The sequence below is a fragment of the Malania oleifera genome, chromosome 2, assembly GCF_029873635.1.
Source record: "Malania oleifera isolate guangnan ecotype guangnan chromosome 2, ASM2987363v1, whole genome shotgun sequence".
NCBI lineage: Eukaryota > Viridiplantae > Streptophyta > Magnoliopsida > Santalales > Ximeniaceae > Malania > Malania oleifera.
Genome location: NC_080418.1, coordinates 102,567,298 through 102,590,823, shown reverse-complemented (window position 1 = coordinate 102,590,823; position 23,526 = coordinate 102,567,298). Strand labels below are relative to the sequence as shown.

Genomic DNA, 23,526 nt, shown 5'->3' with positions numbered 1-23,526 from the left:
ATCCTCAAAAAAATCAGAAACATCAAAATCAACATCCAAAGAAGACTCATACTTAGCATCAGTGGGTTTAGACAAATTCACTTCAGCATTTTTTCCTTTTCCTTTTAATAATGTCTTGTAAAGATCAGCTAGATGTTTAGGAGTGCAACATAATTGAGAACAATGACCTTTTGTTCCACACCTATAACAAATATTGTCATTATTTTGCACTTTGTTATTTTGTTCAGAACTTTATTTATTCTTTACCCATTTCCTTTGAGTCTTTTCAGCACCTTTACTTTCAAACTTTGAAGGATGATCATCACGGGTCCAACAATTTTTCCTACCACGACCCTTTTACCACCATTACCTCGTCCATGACCTTAAGAAAAAGTCACATTCACTTCAGGGAATGATGTTGAGTTAGTTGGACGAGATTAATGATTTTTCAACAAAAGCTCATTATTTTGTTCAGCCACTAGTAAACAAGAAATTAGCTTAGAATATTTTGTAAATCTACGCTCTCCATATTGCTGCTGTAGGAGTACATTCGAGGTATGAAAAGTCAAATATGTTTTTTCTAACATATCATTGTCATCGGTAATTTTTTCTCCACATAACTTCAATTGAGAGCTAATTTTATACAAGACTGAATTATATTCAACTTACAGTTTTAAAATCTTGCAGTCGCAAGTGCATCCAATCATATCAATCTTTTGGAAGAATTATCATTTTTTAGTGCTCATATCTCTCCTTTGAAGTTGTTCCGAAGGACTAATGGGTCCTTAATAGTAAGGTACTCAATTTTCAATTCTTCGTGTAAATGATGTCGAAAGAAAATCATTGTCTTTGCACGATCCTACAAGGATGCTCGATTTCCTTTTTCAATTGTACTACCAAGATTCATAGCATTAAGGTGAATCTTAGTATTAAGTACCCATGGTAAATAATTTCTTCCAGAAATATAAGGGCAACAAATTCAAGTTTTGTGAGGTTTGACATCATAAAGTCACTTTGAAAAACAAATAAAAATTCAAAGTTAGGTAAATATTAAAATGAAAATGTTATTCTCACATATATTTCAACATAAAAACATTTAAGGACATGTATTCAAGATAAGAGATATAGTTAACACATAAATATAGTTTGACCAAAAAAAAAAAAAAACAAGATTCTTATCTTGGAATAATACCAACGAAACTTAAAAGATTTTGTTATATCATTAGAGACTTGATCGTACTGATAACGTGTTGTAAATGAAATAAAGAGAGAATTATAGAAAAATTAAAGTAAAGAAATTTGGAACTATAGAAATTCATCAGTCTAGTTTTTCAGGAATTAAATGTTGCTAATCACTTTTTTTTCTCAATTTTGATTGTAAAACATATCCTTATATAGGCAAAGATTATATTGGCATCCCAAAGATCAACTCCATAATGAACCATTATGTGGGCATATAAAAAATTATAACATATTCTCAAGATAATCATGCACATATATAATATACACATTTTACAATAGAGGGAATGTTTTAGTAAAGAGACTGTCGGGGAGTTTCCATGTTCGTAAGTCATAAATGAAGTGCCACCTATGAAACCTGTTAGACCACGAAATCTACATTAGCTACATTGCCTGGACCAAGTGGCTGCGACCAAAAATGCACACTGACATTGTACTTTAGGATTTTAAATGGTACAAAATTATATTTAACTTCTAAGTTTATGTAATATTGAAATACATTGCGCATATTCATTTCCAATTTTTAGCTTCCTCCTCTTGTTCCACAATCTGCATACCCTTTCAGATCAATGCTTTCATCATTTCCACTTCTATTATGAGCTACTTCCTCATTAATACGAATACGATACACTTCACTTGAAAAAAAACGAAAGTTAAATAAGGAAGAGAAAGGTAAAAAAAATTTGGTCGAAAATGCTTGCATATTATTGAATAATCCAAAGTCATGAACCCAAACACCATTAATATAACATATCGGAAGTGTTTGGCTCGTGATATTTTTCAAGGTTCCTGAAAAGAAAATAATATTTTTGATACATCATTCACTCATTGCTTTGAACATGAAAATCTGAAACAGCGAAAATGTTGAGTCTTGGAAATAAAAAATCACAAAACATGTCCCCTATCCTCCCCCATGGGTAATTTTCAAAAGAATCATTTTCATGAGAATCTTATTTTTCGAACTAAATTACCCTCACTATTTTGACGGGTTAGACAACAATGTCCCTGCCCCTCCCCTTGAGATACTATTATCGCCCTATTATTATACTAAAACAATAAATTATTAATAAAATAAAAACAATATTTAATATAATAGTTAATATTTACACCATACTACCTTCTTATTTTCGATTATTTCAGTTTTAAATTTTTTTAATTGATGATTTTTAAAAAATTTATTAGTGTACCTTTTGTAGGTTTTTATACTATTATTATTATTATTATTATTATTACTCACATGTCATTATTATTTTCTGAAAATGTATTCTCATGTTAAATTATTGATATGGAAATTCCTGAAAATCTTACAACACATCAAATAAAATATTTTCAAAAATGAAATTACTTAAAAAGTGTCATTTTCTGAGATTTTTTTATGCCGCAAACTAGATGCTCTCGTAGAAGGCTCTCCACCTTCGACGAAGACTAACTAGGAAGCTGATGCATAATAGATGAAGGGCAGGGAGAAGGAAGTTGCATCATGCAAAAAGTACCATGGAAAACCCAATTAGGAAGGATATTTTCATGACCGCTCTACTTCGGCTTCATTACTCCACTTTCCGGATTGCAGCTACGGTTTCCTCGAGTGATCACTTCAAACCAGTCGACCACTCTGGAGCTACAACTTACCATCTATTCACCATTCACTTTCAAACCAGTCAACAACTCAAGACCACACCTTTTCATCACACGATCACTCCATTATTTAAACACCAATCCCCTCCAAGCAAATCCATAGATCAGAACTGTCACAAGTACATCAAGCTTCCATCCCACGAAGAGGGTTCCTTTTAACTACTGTAGTAGCAGGTTAGTTCAGGAACAAACAGAAATTCCCAGTCTAGCGATACAAGATAGAAATTCAAAGCATTTCCACAAATTTTCCCACTTCCACGTCCCGTAGAAAAGAATTGGTTTGTTATCTGCATCATGAGCATTTAACCATTTGCTCTGACCCTGCAGTTTCTTCAGAAACCAGGCCCATATTTTCAAACCTTTTGTCCAAAGAAATCTTCATTTCCGAAGTCTCCCTGAACATTCATTGCATCATGCGCAAAACCTCGCTGCCCATGCTTATATTTTGCATTCTTCCTCTCTTCCTCATTTCCTCTGCTCAAACGTGCTCAAATTACGCCTTTTCAACAAAGAGAGTCTTTCAGAACTGCAGTGACCTCCCATATCTACAGGCTCATCTCCACTGGAACTACATCCCATCCACCAAAAGAGTTCAGATAGCCTACAGAGCTGCTCAGACTTCTACAGGATGGATTGCATGGGCAATTAACCCAACCGACATGGGAATGATAGGGTCACAAGCCCTGGTCGCTTATCATAATTCCAAAGGTAGAATGACAGCTTATACAACATCCATAACAAGTTACAGCCCTTCAATGGAGCCTGGACCTCTCAGCTTTCGTGTCTCGAACATCCGCGCAGAGTACTCAAATAATGAGATGACTATCTTTGCTGTTGTTGGTCCACTCCATCATGGAACTAAAGTTAATCTTGTTTGGCAAGCAGGAGATACTGTAATAGACAACATCCCTCAAGTTCATGCAACATCAGGAGAGAATATACAATCAACAGGGGTACTGGATTTTCAATGAGGTTAGGAACAGGATTGGAGGAACTTCAGCATGCCTACTCTTGACGTTTGCCTCTCAGAACAAATAACTAGTTCAGTTGTTGGAAGTATACACATGATCCTTTGATGCACTATGCTCGCTCTAAAATTTTCTTTCTACCATCTGAAGCTCAATAATTTGGTAGCTCTTCAACATATACAAAGTTCAGAAATCTTTTGTACAGGACATTCCATAATATCAACAAAATAATATATATATATATAGTTTGCCCATGGTTAATCAAAGAAATTCGGAACTAGTGCAATGAGCTTTTAATTCATTTGTATGAACTTGTAACCTTTACCTAAAGATGGTTTATTCAACACGGGGGATATTCTTAACAGGATGGATATGACCAAAGAAAATACAATTGCCATGCAATGCTATAAGCAAGCATGATCAGACGAGTTTTTGAGGACTGACGTGTAACAATATTACAAATGAAATACAGCAGTTCTCTGTACTTGGATATGACCAAAGAAAATACAATTGCTATGCAATGCCATAAATTAGCACGATCAGACAGGTTTTTGAGGACTGACATGTGTAACCATATTACAAATGAAATGCAGCAGTTCCTCGTACTTGGGCTCGGTTACTTGCAATTCCAAAGTCACCTGTTAATAATTAAAAAAATCAATAAGCCAGATCAGCCAACTATAGAGATATTCTACCACCACCTAACATTGCTCTTCTCAATGCTCGATAAATATACGGTAAGCAGTTAATGCAAAAATCTGGCTTATCTTTACAGTCTATTGCAGCTGTCAATAACCAAAGAAACCAAGATGTGCCGACCTAACATTGTTCTTTCCAATGCTCAGCGAATGTAAGGAAAGCAGTTGATGCAAAAAAGTCCACCTTATATTTACAGTCTATTGCAGTGGCCAATTTGTAAAAAACTAAGATGTGCATGGGGGCAAGAGCTACATAAACCATACATATATTCTATTGGCACCAAACAAGTTCTTTGTATGGTCAACAAATATAGGGCAAAGCAATCAAACTAAGGAGCCTGACTAATTTACATAATAGCTCGTAAATCATTAGCTTCTCATGCCTTCCACCCAATAAATCCCATGTACTGCTAGTAAACCTACCACTTCAAAAAAATAATTAGCGTCACCTATTTGACTTTTTGTGAAACTTTACCTGTTCATATATAGAGAATTGAACCAGGGGTGGGAGGTGGAGAAAGGAAATAGAAAACTAAAAGAGGGAGAGAAGAGAAAGAGGAGGAAAAAACAGAGCCCTCATTTCTTCTCCCCTTGCCATTTTTCATTAGTTATAGAAACTCTTTCCTCTCATTTCTCCAGTCAGAAAAATAAGTTTTCTTGTTTTTATTCCACACTTATTAATAGCGCAACCAAAAAAAAAAAAGTTTTCTTCCACACTTACTAATAGCGCAACCAAACAACATAATTTCTAATGTTTCTTTTCTTTATTGGCTTATTAAAAGCAACCAAATGAGAGATATGGAGGCTCAAAATTTTCGTCTTTTGATGAAAAGTCCCTTTTAGGAGCGAAGAAGATATCCTCCCAAAACACAAAATAACCCAAAGAAACAAATAATACAAAACAGCTTTACTGGAGCAAAGCAACCAATCCTGCTGTAAATCTGCCATAAGTAAATGGCAAAAGAAAGCATTTTCCAAAACCGACCCAAGAAACACTCTCTACTGCAGAGAAAATTAAGAGAAATAACCCTAATTTTAAAAATTATGGCATTTTTCTCCACCCAAGTAAACCAAAAGATAGTGCATTGCCACAATGTTTCTCTCTCGCCTTCCCCTTCCCCTTCCCAAACACCCTAAACATCATGACACAAAACACACCCAAGGAGGAAGGCAAACTCAAGTCTCTCCAAGAATACCACAACTTACTGCAAAGTGTCCAAACGAAGTGACGAGTAAATGACACACACATTTGGCGATGAAGACTCATTTTTCTGAAGCAAGTGATTAGTGTTATTTTTTTGCAAGATCGTTGCCCACATGAAGGCCTTAAATTTTTGGAGTAACCTTAGCTTTCAAAATGAAAGAGTGAAGGGCAAAGAAATAGCACCGGGATCATGAATCAAATGAGAGAAGAGAGACTTGCAAGAAAATTTCCCAGAAAATTCTAAAACCCAAACTTTTTTCTCTCTCCAACTGAAACTGAAAATAAAGAAGCACATTGATCAAAGAGGCAAGCTTGTTGGTCTCCCTCTCATTAAGGTTCCTCACAAGTGAAAATCCCAAGAATACTCCACTCTCTTGCAAGAGGAGGAAGGCAAAGATAGGGGTATCTTGAAAAAGACAAAAACTGAAAAAGATGAGGATACTAAGAGTCAGAACAGCCTCCCCAAACCAATGATCCTCCCAAAAGTGGATTCTCTCCCCATTACCAACACTGAAGCAGACAATAGGGAAAAAGAGAAATAAATCTATGACATAAAGTTCCAAGGACTTGAATAAGTAATTCCAACCCCAACTTTAGTATCCCACACATCTGTAAAAGACCAAATTTACCACAGATTACCTAGTTCAAAGAGAGAGAAGTTATAAAGGAAACTGTCAAGACGACTTCCCTGTCAAGGAAATGTTTCTGGGCACTAAATTGCCAAGATCAAACCACCTTTCCTTTAAAACCTACTCAGAATCACCTAACCTACAGCATCATCTCTATCCTGCTAACCTACTCCCTACAAGAAACCCCTCATTAATCTCTCCAAGCCACTCCCACGAGAATTTTAGAAGGGACAAGTAATATAGGGGGATAAAATAATGACGAGGATGAATAAGAGTAACACGACCCCTCCCCCAAGAGTGAAAAAAGCTCCTTTTCACCAATCCAAAAGCCATAGATGTGATATGGGTAGGTTCTCATGGCCCACAAAATCCCTTCCACCAAACCCCTTACAACACATCTGTCAACCACAATAGTGAAAATGAAAGGGAATGGGGGATCTTTTGTCTCAAACTTCTAGAAGCTCTAAACCAAGGTTTAGCCTCATTCAAAACCTTTTCTTCCCATAATCCATCTCACTCCAAAACCATTTTTTCCCATCACTCAACCCAAGAAGCCCAAACTAACTCAATTGCAAGCTTTTTCAGAATCCAATTTCAAAGCCAAGCCCCCAGTTAGTTCTTTAAATAGCATCTTCAACAACCTTATTTGCTACCAGCACTGCATACTACCAATGAATGCACTCAGACTATGGGAATGATACCCAACAAGACACTATCTCTAGATAAAATCTTGGTAAAGATCATAGACACACTTGTCACCCAACTAACTGGCTTGAGACCTTCGACTTTAGTTGCACAACCTTTTTTAGGCACCTGGGCAATAAAATTTGGACTAATGCCCATTATGAAAAGACTCGTGAAAGATTCTAAAAAGAGCTATCTTCAAAAAATCCCAACAGTCCATCTGGCCTAAGAGCCCTCCTATCCATTTCACACATTGCACCAGTGGTCTCCTCAAAAGGCATCTAACCACCCCCACTGTCTTTATAGAAATGAGGCACCAATCCAACGGCATCAGTAATCTCCTTAAAAGGCTTCTAATCACCCCACTGTCTTTATAGAAATGGGGCACCAATCCAACGTCACAATCATAACCCTACCTTCATCCTCCTTAGAGAACACATTCCTATCAAAATCAATTATCATACCTGCAACACACCCAGGATCCCTAGTAAATACACCCTTACCATCCTCCAAACTCTTTTATGAAATTCCTTCTCCTACCAGTTGCCACCCAATGAAACAATCTCGTAGTACAACCTCCCTTGCTAACTTAATTCATTCTACATTTTTGCTTCCAAGTAACCTCTTCCCTCAAAAGAGCCTAATCAAATTCATTACACAACTAAACCTTTCTACCAACTAATTCTTCTGAGACAAGCCCCTCAGCAAACCAATCTATAGCACGTAGTTCCTGTAAAATATCTTTCCTCGAACGCACATCACCAAAAACCTCAACATTCCAAATTTAATTTTTTTCTTCCATTAACTTTAGCCTTCTTATTAAACAAAAACCCTCCCACCCAAGCCCCAGCACTCCCTAGCCAACCTCCAAAAATCAAGATGTGTAGCAACATATTTTCAAAACAAAAAGGACTTGGCCCACTTCATAGAACAAGATTCAAGCACTAGGGTCAATGATTAGATATCACTCTAGAAACCACTTCTTGAATTACGTTCAGAAAGGTGTCCTCCCAAACTATAGTGAGTAAAACTTTGTCAATCCTAGCAGCTATTGACTTATTATGACCAGCAAACAAGGTGAGCTAAGCATCAGAGAGAAAAATATCCCTTAAATCACAATCCCCAGTGAAAAATCAAAACCCCTCATGATGGAAGGATCCTTGAACCTCCCAATTTTCATTAGTGGCTCTAATAACTTTAAAGTTGCCTCTGAAACCACCAATTTGAAAGCACAAATCGCAAACTACTCCAAACTCATCCATTTAAAAAAAAATAAAAAATAAAAAACAAACAAACAAACCACTTAACAAAGGACAATTGGATCCATAAACCAAGATAACCACGAATGACCGTTACCCTTAATGTCTAAATAAACAAACGGAAAGGAGAAGCATAACAAAACATCTTGCTTACATGCAAAGCTAGTGCCCCTGCATAACCATAATACACCTCAAGGATCTAGTAAAGGCTAAACCACACCCAATCCTTAAATCTAGAATCCCAAAATCCTAACAAGAAACCCATCCACCCACTATAACTTAGTGTCTTGTAATAAAACAATCTCAAGGGAAACTTCGCCTATAATCTCCTTAATCTTACAACATTTAACCCAACTCCCCAACAACCTAATACTCCAACTCAACAACTTCATTCTAACACCTTACGACCCCCACCTCTTACCCTTCCTATCTCCATAATTGACTATATAGGCCAATTTTTAAAGTTCCTTTTCCATTCACTTTTTGTTTTTCCACTTCATAAATTCTAGGGCAGAAAGCAATCTTTGAAGTCTGGCCTAGAGGGTTAACTAACTTGCACCCCATCTATCCAACAACTCATGAGTTTGGGTTGTCCCTCTTATCCTTGGTGGATCTAAGGTCACCCTCCTCCCTTCTAAAATTCTCTCTTTGTCAAAATGAATAATCCTTGCCAATTGTGGCGTTAATGGGTGTGGGAAAAATGCCTTTGTCAAATTAACAATCTCATTCAAGATCCCTAAGAATTAATGCATAGAATTAGTGTTAAGATTTTATTAAAATGAATGACCTAACTTGAATATTAGTCTCTCCCTTTATTTATAATACAAAGTTAACACTTTCTAATGACAATAATACCCTTACTAACTCTCACTAATTAACATACTAACACACTCAATAATAATAATACTAATACATATATAACCTCTAACACTCCCCCTCAAGTTAGAGCATAAATGTCATAAGCTTTAGCTTGTTACAAATGAACTTAACATGAGCACCCTCCAATGCTTTGGTAAACAAATTAGCAAGCCACATTTCCGACTTCACATAAGCAGTTGTAATGAGCTTCTGCACAAGTTTCTCCCAAACAAACTGGCAATCAACTTCAATGTGCTTCGTCCGCTCTTGAAAGACTGGGTTGGTGGCAATATGAAGAGCAACTTGATTATCACACATCAACGTTATAAGCTGAGAATGCGAAAAACCCAATTCTTCCAACATGTTCTTCAACCAGATAAGTTCACAAGTAGTTTGAGCCATAGCTTTATATTCTAATTCAGCTCTTGACCTTGCCACCACAATTTGTTTCAGAATTTTCCAAGAAACCAAATTACCACCAACAAAGATACAGTACCCGGTGGTAGATCTTTAGTCGGAAAAGCGATTCAGCCCAAACTGCATTTGTATATCCATGGATATAATTGTGAATCTAATCACGATATAAAAGACATCTCCTAACTGCACCTTTAAGATATCTTAAGATGCGAATTACTACGTCCCAATGATTTGTCCTCGGAGAATCTAGAAATTGATTCACAACACTTGTTGCAAAAGATATATCTAGCTGAGTAACAGTGAGATAATACAACTTTCCAAAAAGTCTCCGGTATTGACCAGGATTAGGTAGCAAATCACCTATATCCGGCATTAACAACTTGTTAGGATCCATGGGTGTATGAACCGATTTAGATCCCAACAAGCTAGTTTCATCCAACAGATCAAGAACATACTTCCTCAGTGACACAACAGTTTCCATACGAGATCTAGATACTTCTATACCCAAGAAGTATTTCAACAGTCCCAAATTTTTGGTCTCAAACTTAGTCCGTAGAAAAAGTTTGAGACTCTAAATACCTTTATCATCATCACTTGTAATAACAATATTATTCACATAAACAACAAGAAGGACAAACCCAATAAGTATGACGATAAAACACGCAATGATCCACAGCACACCGTCAAAGACCAAACTCAAGTACTACAACACTGAAACAATCAAACCATGCTCTCAGAGACTGCTTTAAACCATATAAAGCCTTCTTGAGCCAACACACTAAGCTTGACTCCCCCTAAGCAACAAATCTAGATGGTTGCTCCATATAAACCTCCTCCTCAAGGTCACCATGCAAGAAGGCATTTTTCACATCTAGCTGATGCAAAGGCTGGTGACAAGTGGTAGCCAAGGAGATGAACAGATGTGCTAATGTAAGTTTGGCAACTGAAGAAAAAATATTAGAACAATCCAGACCATACACTTGAATGTATCCCTTAGCAACAAGACGAGCCTTTAGACGAGCCACAGAACCATTAGGGTTGACTTTAATAGTATAAACCCAGTGACAACCAACCACGCACTTGTCAAGAGGAAAAGGTACCAAGTCTCGAGTACCATTGTCATGTAAAACATTCATCTCTTCAACCATAGCATCCCTCCACCCTAAAAGGGCTAAGGCTTTCGAAAAAAATTTAGGAAAGGTAGTAGATGATAAAGCAGTGACAAAACAATAATAAGAGGGTGATAAGGAGTCATAAGAAACATAGTTGGAAATGGGGTGTTGAGTACATGCGCGTGTACCTTTCCAAACAGCAATAGAAGGATCAACATCATGGGAAGTATGATCATTAGAAAAGGAAACCAAAGGCATGGTAGTAGAAGCTAGAGGGCACTCTCTTCCTTGGAGTCGCCGTCATATATACACCTGCAAATTAGGATGATCAAGGCAATGAGAAGGACTCAAACTACATGGAGAATCAGATGGTTGGTTGGACAAGGACAGCAACATAGAATCTAGAAGATTAGGCAAAGGAAGAGACTCATTGAGCTCAAAAGTGCTCAGTGACTAGGCGTAGTAAGGTGTAGACTCAAAGAAGGTAACACTGGCAGAAACAAAGAAGAGATGCAGCACAAGGTTATAACAACAGTATCCCTTTTGAGTATATGAGTAGCCCAAAAAGACTCATTTTATAGCACGAGGATCCAATTTATCCACCCCAGGAGTTAGTTGATGAACATTGTTGAGGAGTGTTGGCACAGGATGATTAATGAACAATACCACACCAAGTCATATAAATAGTGACGTGCACTGAAAAACTCTTAAGCATTATAACTTTAAGTATTTGAACTGGCAAACCAAATTGAGTCTTTATTTCAAAACAAAAGGCACAAAATACATGAAATAACTCAGAACGATTTTTTATTAAATATCACAAAGTCATTCTTGAATAATCATCCACAATGGTACAAAGTACTTGAAACCCAACTTGGACATGACCCAACTAGGACCTCAAACATCTGAATGAACTAACATAAAAGGACTTGCAACCTATTTATTGACCAAGAAAGCGAAAGAAACACAATGGTGCTTTCCCAACTAACAAGACTCACAATCGAGACTAGGCACCAAACTCAAACTAGGAACAAGACATTTTAACTTTTCCAATGAACCAAGTGACAAGGAATTTGGAAAGGTGTGGAGGCAGGAGTGCAGGAGGTAGAAGGAGATAGCAACTCAAAGTGATAGAGATAGCAACTCAAAGTGATAGATTCCACCAGCTTCACGCCCTCTTCCAATCGTCTTCCTCGTTTTCAAATCCAAAATAACCATAGAATTAGGGAAGAATGTCAATGAACAATTCATGGATTAAGTAATTTTTCTAACAGACATAAGATAGAAATCCTAAATAACCCTCCTGCAATGCTCCTATCTCCTTGTTGCAACTAAAAGTACTAGGAAAAATCATACATACGTGTAATGTTACTAGAGTATAGAAATTTGACATAATCTCAAATCTCCTTGTGCATATCTACATGCATACACATCCGTGCAATTTGTGGCTCCATTGAATTCCAAAAAAGGGAAACGATCAAGCATCTTCTTAAACCCACACGTCTTTTCTCTTTTCATCAAAAGAATTAGATTGGAGCAAGTGTTCATATTTCCCTAATCCTGCTAAATAAACCCGAACAGCTTTAGACCATTGAACATAGTTCTTTCCGTCCAACTTTTGAGTCGTTATTTGCCACAGCAATGTAGGAAACAAATTTTTAGGATTCATAGATTCCATCCCAACACTCACAAATCAGCAATCACACAAAAAACAAGAAGAACAATCAAAACTAATTGGGACAATCACAAACTATGTGAAGCACCGACACAACGACGAACAAGGTGAACGAAAAATCAATGGATATAGCACTGCCATAGCACTCACAAATCAGCAACTACACCAAAAAAGAAGAACAATCAATAATTGGAACAATTGCAAACCATGTGAAGCACCGACGCAACCATGGATGAGGTGAACTACTCACCGACGAATAGAGCACTGCCATAGCATCACAACTGAACATACAAACGCTGTCATGGCTACAAAAAACTCACAAGGAAGCTTTCACAAACTGTGAACAGAAATTAACATAATACCACGAGTGCATGGTTGAAAAAGGTTGAATGTTTGAGCAAAAAACTAGCCGAATAGCTTGATAATATAGTCTAAAAAAGGAGTCAGAGCATGGTAGAAGAAAAAAAAATGATCAAAATTTCACTCACACGCTGGCGTGTGGGGTTGGCCCTGCCAGCATTTGGCCGACACGTGGAGTGTCGTCTGGCAATGGGATTTTGTGGACTGGGTCGTCAGGGGGGTCTGATTATAGGTGTATGGTTGATTTTGTGATCTCGTATGGGATGGAGGTGGATTTGGGAAGAACAGCCATGAAAATGGTGTTATCCAATGTCGGCTGAGGGAAATAGGGTTTAGATAGGATCTTGCTCTGATACCATGCTAAGATTTGATTAATTGAATGACCCAACTTGAAGATAGGTCTCTCCCTCTATTTATAATACAAATTAAATACATTCTAATGACAATAATACCCTAACTAACTCTCACTAATTAACATACTAACACACTCAATAATAATAATACTAAAAGACATATATAACCTATAACAAGGACCGTAACAATTACTTGATGGAGATGAGAAGTTACGTGACAAGGATCAGAGTTTTCTCTGAAAAGATACCAAGAGCCAAAGCTTCTCCAGTTGAAGGCCCCTCTATGAACATTGAGATCACTGAAAAAAATACCACATTGCTTAGGTATAGAAAAAATATACCCTCTCCCCTGCTATGCTATCTCTTGGTTTAAAGTCCCATTTCCATTATCAGAGAGTTCTCTTGCTCAACATAAATATCTGAATCAGCCAATCCTACCAAAGGAGTGTACAGATACTCATCCCCATGCTCATGAATCTCTTCTAGCAACAAATGATTTCTCCCCTTTAAAAATCTCATCCAATTCCTGTTCAAGTTCAAATGTGTCATCTTCCAGCTGAGACTCCACCCCCACTAAATCTTGGTCTTCCTACTGGAATATAACGCCATTCACATTGTCATTAAATAAACCAACATCCCTTACATCATTCGTCGCCATCTTCAAGATGCTTGATGACTCTCTCCATCTTACAATAGTCTTCAATTCCATATTTGCAATGTGCACTTTCTTGCTTGTTCCCTGTTTAATACATCCCTCTAGCAGAAATTTGTTCACTTCTGTCCATGACTCCCTCAATTGCAACACCACCTCTAGCTACTGCCTCTCAATACTATTTCTCCTTCTCGGGATTTGCTAACCTCATTGACCTCGTGGAAGGCACCCTAAGTTCCTTGTCTCTATAACAGCTCTAAGCTTGAAGTGATATGAAGGTTGGTTTGAGGGACACCGCCTTGTGCCTCCATTATGATGCTAGTTGTAGCAGTAATCGCACCAAGTGACCATCAGACTTCCCTTGAACCAGCTCCCTTCCTGTTTAGTCTTTCTAACAACTGAAGAATCAAGAATAGGGGGCATCCCTCCAAATCCTACTAGAGACGAGCCCATCTCACTTTGGCCTAATTAAGACCCTTATTCGGTTCTTTTCCTTCAAGTCAGACCCAACTGGATTTGTCTTCTTAGCAATTCAATCACATTGCTGTAATTTTTCTGGCCTACAAATTTTGCAATTTTAATGGCTCAAGTCCAACTACAGTTCTTAGAATACCTTTCCTGATGCACCCTAAACCTAGACCCAAGACGGTAGGATCCAAAGTAATTTGCCCAGTATATTTAAAATTCAAATTTGAGTTGGACTTTCTGAAAGCATAAAGCATTCTCCACTCTTGTTGAATTGCAAAGCATCCAGAAACCTATTCCAATGGTTCTGTAGAAGATCTTTACCATTATAGATCCTAACTGCACTGGCAAGCGTAGAGTACTCCACCAAAGGAGTTCAAAGCACATTGGCAAATGACTATAGTGAAAATTTCTGACCCACACTCTTCACATTGGCAAATTGATCAATAATAAGGCTTTTAGCAATTCCAATTTCCAAGTTTGACTTTGGACTAAAAATATTGCTAGCTTCCTCAATACAATTAGTTCGAAGAGTGTAGCTCCCACTCACATTTCTATATTCTAAGCCCATGAAAACAAAGGATACTCACCTCTGGGTCATAGATCAACGGGCAAGGGGATTACACATAGTTAAGGCAGGTTTAGGTCTAAATTTCTGGGTGATGTAGGACATAAAGGGGGAGAAAACAGAAAGAAAAAAGGGAAACAGAGGAAGAAAGGAAGAGGAAAGGGGTGAAAAGAAGTCAGAAGAGGGAGTCAAACATACAGAGAGAGAGTCTGACCCGTGAGTTAAAGGTGAGACAAATTATCTTCCAGATTTTCTGACCGGTTGAGTTTGTACATGGATCAAAATGAATGAGTCCTCTCCACAGAAGGCCAATAAAAACAAATATGCAATTTTAGGAGCATCTGATGGATCTCCATCTTTGGCAATTTCTTCATATTCTCCTTCAAAGGTGGCAATTTCATGCAATCATCTTCTTCCATAAACATCCCAAAGGCAATCTCTTCCCCTAAAAAGGAGAATTTTACGGCAATTTCTCTTTTAAAAATGTTTTCTCCTTCAAAGGAAGAATTCCCAGCAATATCTTCTAATCTTATCTCTCCAAAAGGCTCATTCAAGACAAAATTGGAAAATTATCCCGAAGCCTCGTCTTCAAAGACAAATTCCCCTTCATCAAAAACAAATTCTTCTATGGCAAAATCTTCCTCTGAAATTTTCCCCTATATCAACAAAGATTATTTTCAAAATTTCTTCACTATTGAAGAATCCTTTTTCAAAACAAGTTTAGATGCAAAGAAGTTTACAAAAAAATATATTGATGGAAAATTCCATAGGATCTATGAGGATCCTAAGAAAACCCAATTATTCTACAAATTTATCCTTGTAGACACTAAGTCCGCAACAAACACCTCTTTCTCAAAATTAAAAATTAATAAAATTATTTCTCCATCAGAATGGGGAAATCCCTTAAAATCAAGAAAATTTTCTCAAACTTGTGATCCCAGCCATTTCAACTACTGGGACTAACATGATGTCTGGTTTAAGGCAATCTTACTTCAAAACAAAACCTTTTCTCTTTCACGGTTTATTTATTTTGACAAAAATTTCTCTAGCAAAGTACCTTTTTGGTTCAATGAGTGGTGCGATAAATTTTGTCCTACTACTAATTTTTTTTTTGACAAAACTAAGAGCTTCATTCACCTTTTGGGAAAACAAACTTTCTCTGCCGAATGAATGGATTGACTTCCCTAGGCTCTATTTGTTTTTCAAATTCTTCAATTTAACTTGGATTTTAATGTTACAATACAATTTTTCAAATAAACTCATTGGCAAGCATCAAGTCCTGTACTTTGGAAGGCAAGCTCAAGTCAAGTGGTGGTGGAATGGTATGAAGATTGACAACTTTGATGAAGATTATCTCAAGCCATGGTTCAAAAAGAATCCATTTTTTTTCAAAATCCCAAGATCTCTTAGGGCAATCAAAATTTCTTCTTACAAAGTCTAATCTCCAAGCAAGTTTAGCACAAGCAAAATCCCCTAAAGACTTCAAGGCAATATTAAAAGCTATAGCAGACGACTACTCTTCAGAAGAAGAAGTCAGTCATGACTTTGATTTTTTAGCCTAATCATGGCAAAGGCAATTTCCTAGTAATTTCCTCAAGATTCCTTTGAAGATAACTTTAACGATTTCTCAAAGTAAGACAAGGCAATAATTGAAAGTTGTCAGCCATGCGCAAAATTAAAGAACTGCAAAATTATTAAAAGTTGTCGACCATATAAATGTAGCAATTATTAAAAGTTGTCAGCCATATAAATATTGAAAAGTTTTATTCAATTTGGTTTTCAAGTCCAGGCCTATTTAAGGCCTTAGGGTCCTTATGCTAGGACATCATCTTCTTCCTTCACTCACTATCACATTGTCCCGTGGAAAAGCTATGAGGAGAGGTGTCTGTGGATCAAAGTCTCAAAGCTCAAAGTCTACAATCTTATATTAAAGCTCATACGCACAAATTGTAAGTCCATATTAGAGTTTATCAATAAATATTTGTTCAAATTCTTGTACAAATTGTAAGTTCAATTTCAATTTTTTTTTTTTTTAATTTCACTCATTTGTAATTTGATCTTATCCTTTATCATTGCCTACATTGAGTCTAACTTCTTGTTGTTTATAGGAGAGACTATTTTCCCACCAATGACATAGTTGGCCTTCAAATCCCATGACAAGTGCCCTAACAACTTTGTAGGAGTTCAACTTGCCTTTCTTCATTGAAAGGTAGTCCTCCTATAAAGTGATGGACAATTGTGAAGCAAAGAGTACCAATCCCATCAAATTGGGACTTTGTTTCCTCAAAAGCTTAGAAAACATATGGCAAAAATACAAAGACTATGATACTTATCAACAAATTGATTTAGGAGACCTAGGAATTAGATTCAATAGAAACAATACAGTCTCAGACAATGAATCCTTAGAAGAATTCCAATCTGCTAAAGATAATCCTATCTCTAGGCAAAGGTCCTTTGTCCAGTAAAGGCAAAACAATTCTGAATTTGAAGAAATTTCTAGAGATGGAGATCCATCGAATGCTCCTAAAATTGCATTTTTGCTTTTGTTGGCCTTCAATGGAGAAGATTCATTCATTCTAGAGGGTGGAATGACACTCAACAATATTCTACCATCAAAAAAGAAATCCTATCAATTGTCCTTTGTGTTTCTAAATTTCAAGATGATCTTCTTAATCAAAAGTTTTTGCTACGAGTAGATTGTCAATCAGCAAAATATGTTTTAGAAAAAATGTTAAAAACTTGGCCCATAAACAAGTATTTGCAAGATGACAAGCTTTTTTATCGGTCTTTGATTTTGATATTGAACATGTTAAAGGTGAGACAAATTATCTTTCAGATTTTTTGAACCGTGAGTTTTTACAGGGATCAAAATGAATGACTCTTCTCCACATAAGGCTAATGAAAACAAATATGCAATTTTAGGAGCATCCAATGGATCTCCATCTCTGGAAATTTCTCCAAATTCAAAAGTTTTTTGCCTATACTAGACAAAGGACCTTTGCCTAGAGAGAGGATTACCTTTAGCATACTGGGATTCTTCTAAGGATTCATCATCAGAGACCGTATTGTTTTTATTGAATTTGATTTCTAAGTCTCCTAAATCAATTTGTTGATAAGTATCACAGTCTTTGTATTTTGCCATATTTTTTCTAACCTTTTGAGCAAACAAAGTTGGTAATCCATTTATGAACTTGCACAACAACAACAAAACCAAGCCTTAGTCCCTCTAAGTGGGGTCGGCTATATGAATCTTTTTCCGCCAATTTATGCAATCGTGGACCATTTCTTTTGATAGATTCAAGGATATTAAATCCTTACTCACTATCTCCTCCCAAATTATTTTAGGTCTACCCCTACCCCTTCTACTGCCCCCCACAGTAACTAAGTCACTCTTCCTCACAGGTGCACTATGTGGCCTACGTTGCAAGTGTCCATACCATCTAAGTCGTCCCTCCCTTATCTTATCTTCTATAGGATCTACACCTAACTTACCACGAATATGTTCATTCCTTAATTTATGTTTCAATGTTATACCACTCATTCATCTAAGCATTCTCATCTCGACAACTTTTACTTTTTGGATATTATGTTTCTTTGTCACCCAACATTCCGATCCATATAGCATAGCTGGTCTTATAGCTGTCCTATAAAACTTCTTTCAATTTTAAGGGTATTCTACGATCACAGAGCACACTTGAAGCACTTCTCCATTTTACCCAACCTGCTTTAACTTTATGCATTACATCATCTTCAATTTCTCCTTTAACTTGCATGATAGATCCAAGGTATCGAAATCTACAAGTGCTATTTATTTCTTCATCATCAAGTTTAACTTTGTCTCCAATATTCCTCCTATCATTACTAAAATTACATTTCATATATTCTGTTTTATTTCTACTTATCCTAAAGCCTCCAGATTCCAAAGCTTCTCTCCATAATTCTAACTCAGCCTCTACTCTGTCCTTAGTTTCGTCAATTAATACAATATCATCTACAAACAACATACACCATGGAACCTCTTTTTGAATATTCTTAGTCAATTGGTCCATCACTAAAGCAAAAAGATAAGGACTCAAAGCAAATCCTTGATGTACACCTATGGTAATTGGAAATTCTCTAGTTTCTCCATCTATAGTCCTTACACTAGTCATTAATCCATCGTACATATCCTTAATGACATCAATATACCTACAACATACACCCTTTTTTTTCTAAAACCCACCATAGAACTTCCCTAGGTATCTATCATATGCTTTCTCAAGGTCAATAAATATCATATGCATGTCTCTCTTCTTTTCCCTAAACTTTTCCATTAATCTTCTTAAAAGATAAATAACTTATGTGGTAGATCTCCCAGGCATAAAACCAAATTGATTTTCTAAGATCTTCGTTTCTAACCTTAATCTTTGTTCAACTACCCTTTCCCATAGTTTCATCATATGACTCATAAGTTTAATTCCACGATAGTTATTACAATTAAGAATATCTCCTTTATTTTTGTATATAGGTATTAAAGTGTTTTTCCTCCATTCATCTGGCATTTTCTTAGTTTTTACCATTGTATTAAATAAATTAGCTAACCATATAATTCCTTTATCACCCAAGCATTTCCAAACTTCAATTGGGATGTTATCTGGTCCCACAATTTTCCCATTTTTCATCTTTTTTAGTGCAAACTTAACTTCGTTAACTCTAATTTTGCGAATAAATCTTATATTTTTAGTTTTTTCCTCATTTGACAATTCTAAGTTTAAGCCTTCTATTTGGTTTTCATTAAACAACTTGCTAAAGTAACTTCACCATCTTTCTTTAATATCTTCGTCCTTAACCAAGACAATATCATCCTCACTTTTTATACATTTTACATTTCCTAAGTCCTTGCTCTTCCTTTCTCTAACTTTAGCAAGTTTAATTATATCTCTTTCCCCTTCTTTTGTACCTAATCTATCATACAAACTATTAAATGACCTATATTTAACTTCACTAACGACCCTTTTTGCATGTTTTCTTGCCTCCTTATATTTTTCAAAGTTATCTTTGTTTCTACATTTCTGCCACGTTTTATACCAAATTCTTTTTGTCTTTATGATTTTTTGTACATCTTTATCCCACCACTAACTCTCTTTGCTATTTGAGAATCTTCCCCTTGATTCACCTAAAATCTCTTTTGCTCTCTTTTAATAAAGCTAGCTAATATATTCCAAAGAGTATTTGTATCTATCTCATCCTCTACGGTCCAATCCCCATCTTTGATCATTTTATCTTTAAATGTTATTATATTTTCTCCTTTTAAGTTCCACCATCTAGTTCTCCTACACTGATTTATTTTATCATTTTTCCTCCATTTTTTTAATACATATATCTAACACTAAGACTCTATGTTGTGTGGTTAGGCTTTCATCTGGAATAACTTTACAATCCTTGCATGATAAACGATCTACCCTCCTAGTTAAAAAAAAATCTATTTGACTTCTATTTTGTCCACTTTTAAAGGTTATTAAGTGTTCTTCTCTCTTCTTAAAGCAAGAATTTCATTATACTAAAATCATATGACATAGCAAAGTCTAAGATCATCTCCCCAGACTCATTTTTGTCTCCATATCCATATCCTCTATGTATCCTCTCATAATTTTTATTATCTCTTCCAACATGTCCATTCAGATCTCCTCTTATAAATATTTACTCAGTCCCTAGTATGCCTTGTATAATACTATCCATATCTTCCCAATATTGTCTCTTAAGATTTTCTACTAAGCCAACTTGAGGAGCATAAGCACTAATGATATCTATTATCTCTTGTCCTAATACCATCTTGATTTTTATAATTCTATCCCTTACTCTAGTTACATCCACAACGCTATCTTTTAAGTTTTTGTCTATAATAATGCCTACTCCATTCTTATGTTTTTCTTTTCCAATGTACCAAAGTTTAAATCTTGATTTATCGATTTCTCTAGCTTTCTCCCCCACCCACTTAGTTTCTTGAAGGCAAATTATATTAATTCTTCTACTAATCATTGTATCCACATTTTCCATGCTTTTACCTCTAAGTTTCCCTATATTCTAAGTTGCTAATCTAATCCTAGTTTCCTCAACTAACGTCTTTACCTGCCCACGTCCAGAATGAAGCAGGATCCCTCGCATATTTGACACCGTACCCAGGTGCCAACACGGTGCGTCGCTTTGGGGCGACAACCTAGCCCACCCTTGCCCACTTTTCGCTACACCCGGGTGGTTCAAGTGCAACGCATCGCTCCTAGGGGACGCCCTAGCAAATATTCGGTAAGGATTCATTTCATAGTAATCTGACAAATTTTACGCTGGCTGTCAGCTACCTAACGCAACCCTCCTCCTTAACCCGGGCTTGGGACCGGCTGTGTGTGAAAAAATTAGGACATTAAGTGCATCACAAGCGGAGTTCCATTTATGAATTTGTCTTTCTAGTATTTTGCATTACAATCTGTTTTCATAAATATTCTTGTTAAGAATGTATCTTTATACCATTTAAAGTGTGGCAGTCTTTTGCATCTAATATTTTGTAGCTCAACTTGCCTTTCCTTATTGAAAGGTAGTCCTCCTGTAAAGTGATGGACAATTGTGAAGCAAGGAGTACCAATCCCATCAGATTGGACTTGTCCTCTTTCTTTGAAAATTGAGTTGCCATTTGCATCCAATGTAAGGGCATTTATTATATCTTCTTGTTGTTTTTTGGAGATACTATTTTCCCAACAATGACATAGTTGGCCTTCAAATCCCATGACAAGTGCCCTAACGGCATTCGGGACTGAATGTTTGTTTAACACTTTGACCTACTATAAACATTTTCCTACATAATGTTAAAATTTGGTATTCTGATAATCCATCAATATTCCAATTATACACAACATTACCAGAATAAGCTCAGTAGGGTATTGCCTTTTCACATTGTAGGTTTGGAGCACTTGGTTTCCGATAAAATGTTTTAGTTTGGGGTATTGGAATGGCCATATTGTCATTTAATCTATTTGTACAAACAATAGGATTGGCTGTTAAATTTTTAAAGTTATCTTCTATTTCAGTAATATTGTTTGCGATTTCGTTTTCAAAATCATCCTATCCAGTCTTTAATTAGCTAATTTGGTCATCTAAAACCTGAATTTTTGATGTTGTACAGGATATCTTTGAGTTTTTCATTGATTTCTCTCAAAATTTCATCATCTTTATCAAAACATGCTTTGATATAAGATGGATCAGGAAATTTGTATCCTCTTATATTATGGGCTTTTGAGAGGTTGGGTTTTGGATCATTTTTTTCTTTTCCTCTTAAATATTTGGTATGTTTTCTTTATGTCAATCGTAGTAGAGTTTAATTCAATCTTATCAATGCTTTCCTCTATCCTTTCTAATTGTTCTCCTACAATTGCCAAATATTCATTTTTAAAATTATTTTGCTTAATAATAGTTTCAACTCGGTTTTCGTTTATTGGTTGTGAAGGATTTTCTATTATTGTTTTTGCAAACGTTAAGGCTTCTATTTCAGTTTGATTATGTTGAAATTGAATTTGTCCTTTTGGAGGATGATTGCCAATGATTGTGTCTGTTGTTGTTCTAACAATTGATAGGATTTATTTTTTGATGGTAGAATAACGTTGCTGAGTGTCCAATATCTTGCCTTTTTTGTAAATTTTATTTTTATCTAGATCAAGTAATTTCCAGTTTGAGAGTTCTTTATCATTCCAGCATGATTCTTGACTTATTATTGTGTTGCTAGTTTCACAGCCTAGATGACTACTGGAACTCGAGACTCTTGACATAAGTAATAATCAAACTTGATTTACACAAAATTTTTCAGCCGCAAAGGCCTAGCACACTGGCCTTACTACCCTCCCTTCCTTCATAACCTAGAAATGCAAAATTATTAAAAGGTATCAGCCGTATAACTATAGCAATTTATCAAAATCAAAGTCTTTAATTTACCATTCACAACCCAAGACTATTAGACTCAGTGTAGGAAACGATAAAGGATAAGATCAAATTGGAAATGACTGAAATTAAAACAAAATAATTGAAATTGAACTTACAATTTGTACAAGAGTTTGAATATATATTTATTGACAAACTCTATTTGTACGTGCAAGCTTTAATACAAGATTGTAGACTTTGAGCTTTGAGACTTTGAGCCACGGACAACTCTCTTCACAAATTTTCCATAGGACAATGTGGTAGTGAGTGAAGAAAGAAGATGATGTCCCAGCATAAGGACCCAAAGGCCTTAAATAGGCCCGGACTTGAAAGCCAAATTGAATAAAACTTTTCAACAATTATACGGCTGACAACTTTTAATAATTGCTACAGTTATATGGCCAACAACTTTTAATAATTTTGCAATAGGATTTCTTTTTTTATGGTAGAATAACATTGCTGAGTGTCTAGTATCTTTCCTTTTTTGTAAATTGTGTTTTTATCTAGATCAGATAATTTGAGAGTTCTTTATCATTCCAACATGATTCTTTGCCATAGTATCATTCCAGCATGATTCTTGCCATAGCATAATAATCCTTCAATTTCAGATGCTTTTTGCGCATAAAACGCCGCACAGCTCCACAGTGATTTTGATTTTCTAATTAGTTTTTTCTTTGACAAATCTTGGACCAAGAAGAAGAAGAAGAAGAAGAATTGACGTAAGATTTCTTTGACTGAAAGGTTTTGGATTTTCTTCGTGGAAGATTGCATCCTTTAATTTTTCTAAATATTTCTTTTAAGATTGGGGTCTTCTATTTCATCGATTAGTT

The 23,526-nt window shown here is 35.9% G+C and overlaps 1 protein-coding gene across 1 annotated transcript in view; it reads right to left on the bottom strand.

Moving 5' to 3' along the window:
* Positions 1-4,099: 4,099 nt before the first annotated feature.
* LOC131149278 (GCN5-related N-acetyltransferase 9) overlaps positions 4,100-23,526 on the bottom strand; it is a 66,277-nt gene continuing 46,850 nt past the window's right edge. The window contains exon 6 of the mRNA XM_058099592.1: positions 4,100-4,459. Within this exon, the coding sequence (XP_057955575.1) occupies positions 4,361-4,459 (99 nt within the window). The 3' untranslated portion in view covers positions 4,100-4,360. The remainder of the gene's footprint in view (positions 4,460-23,526) is intronic.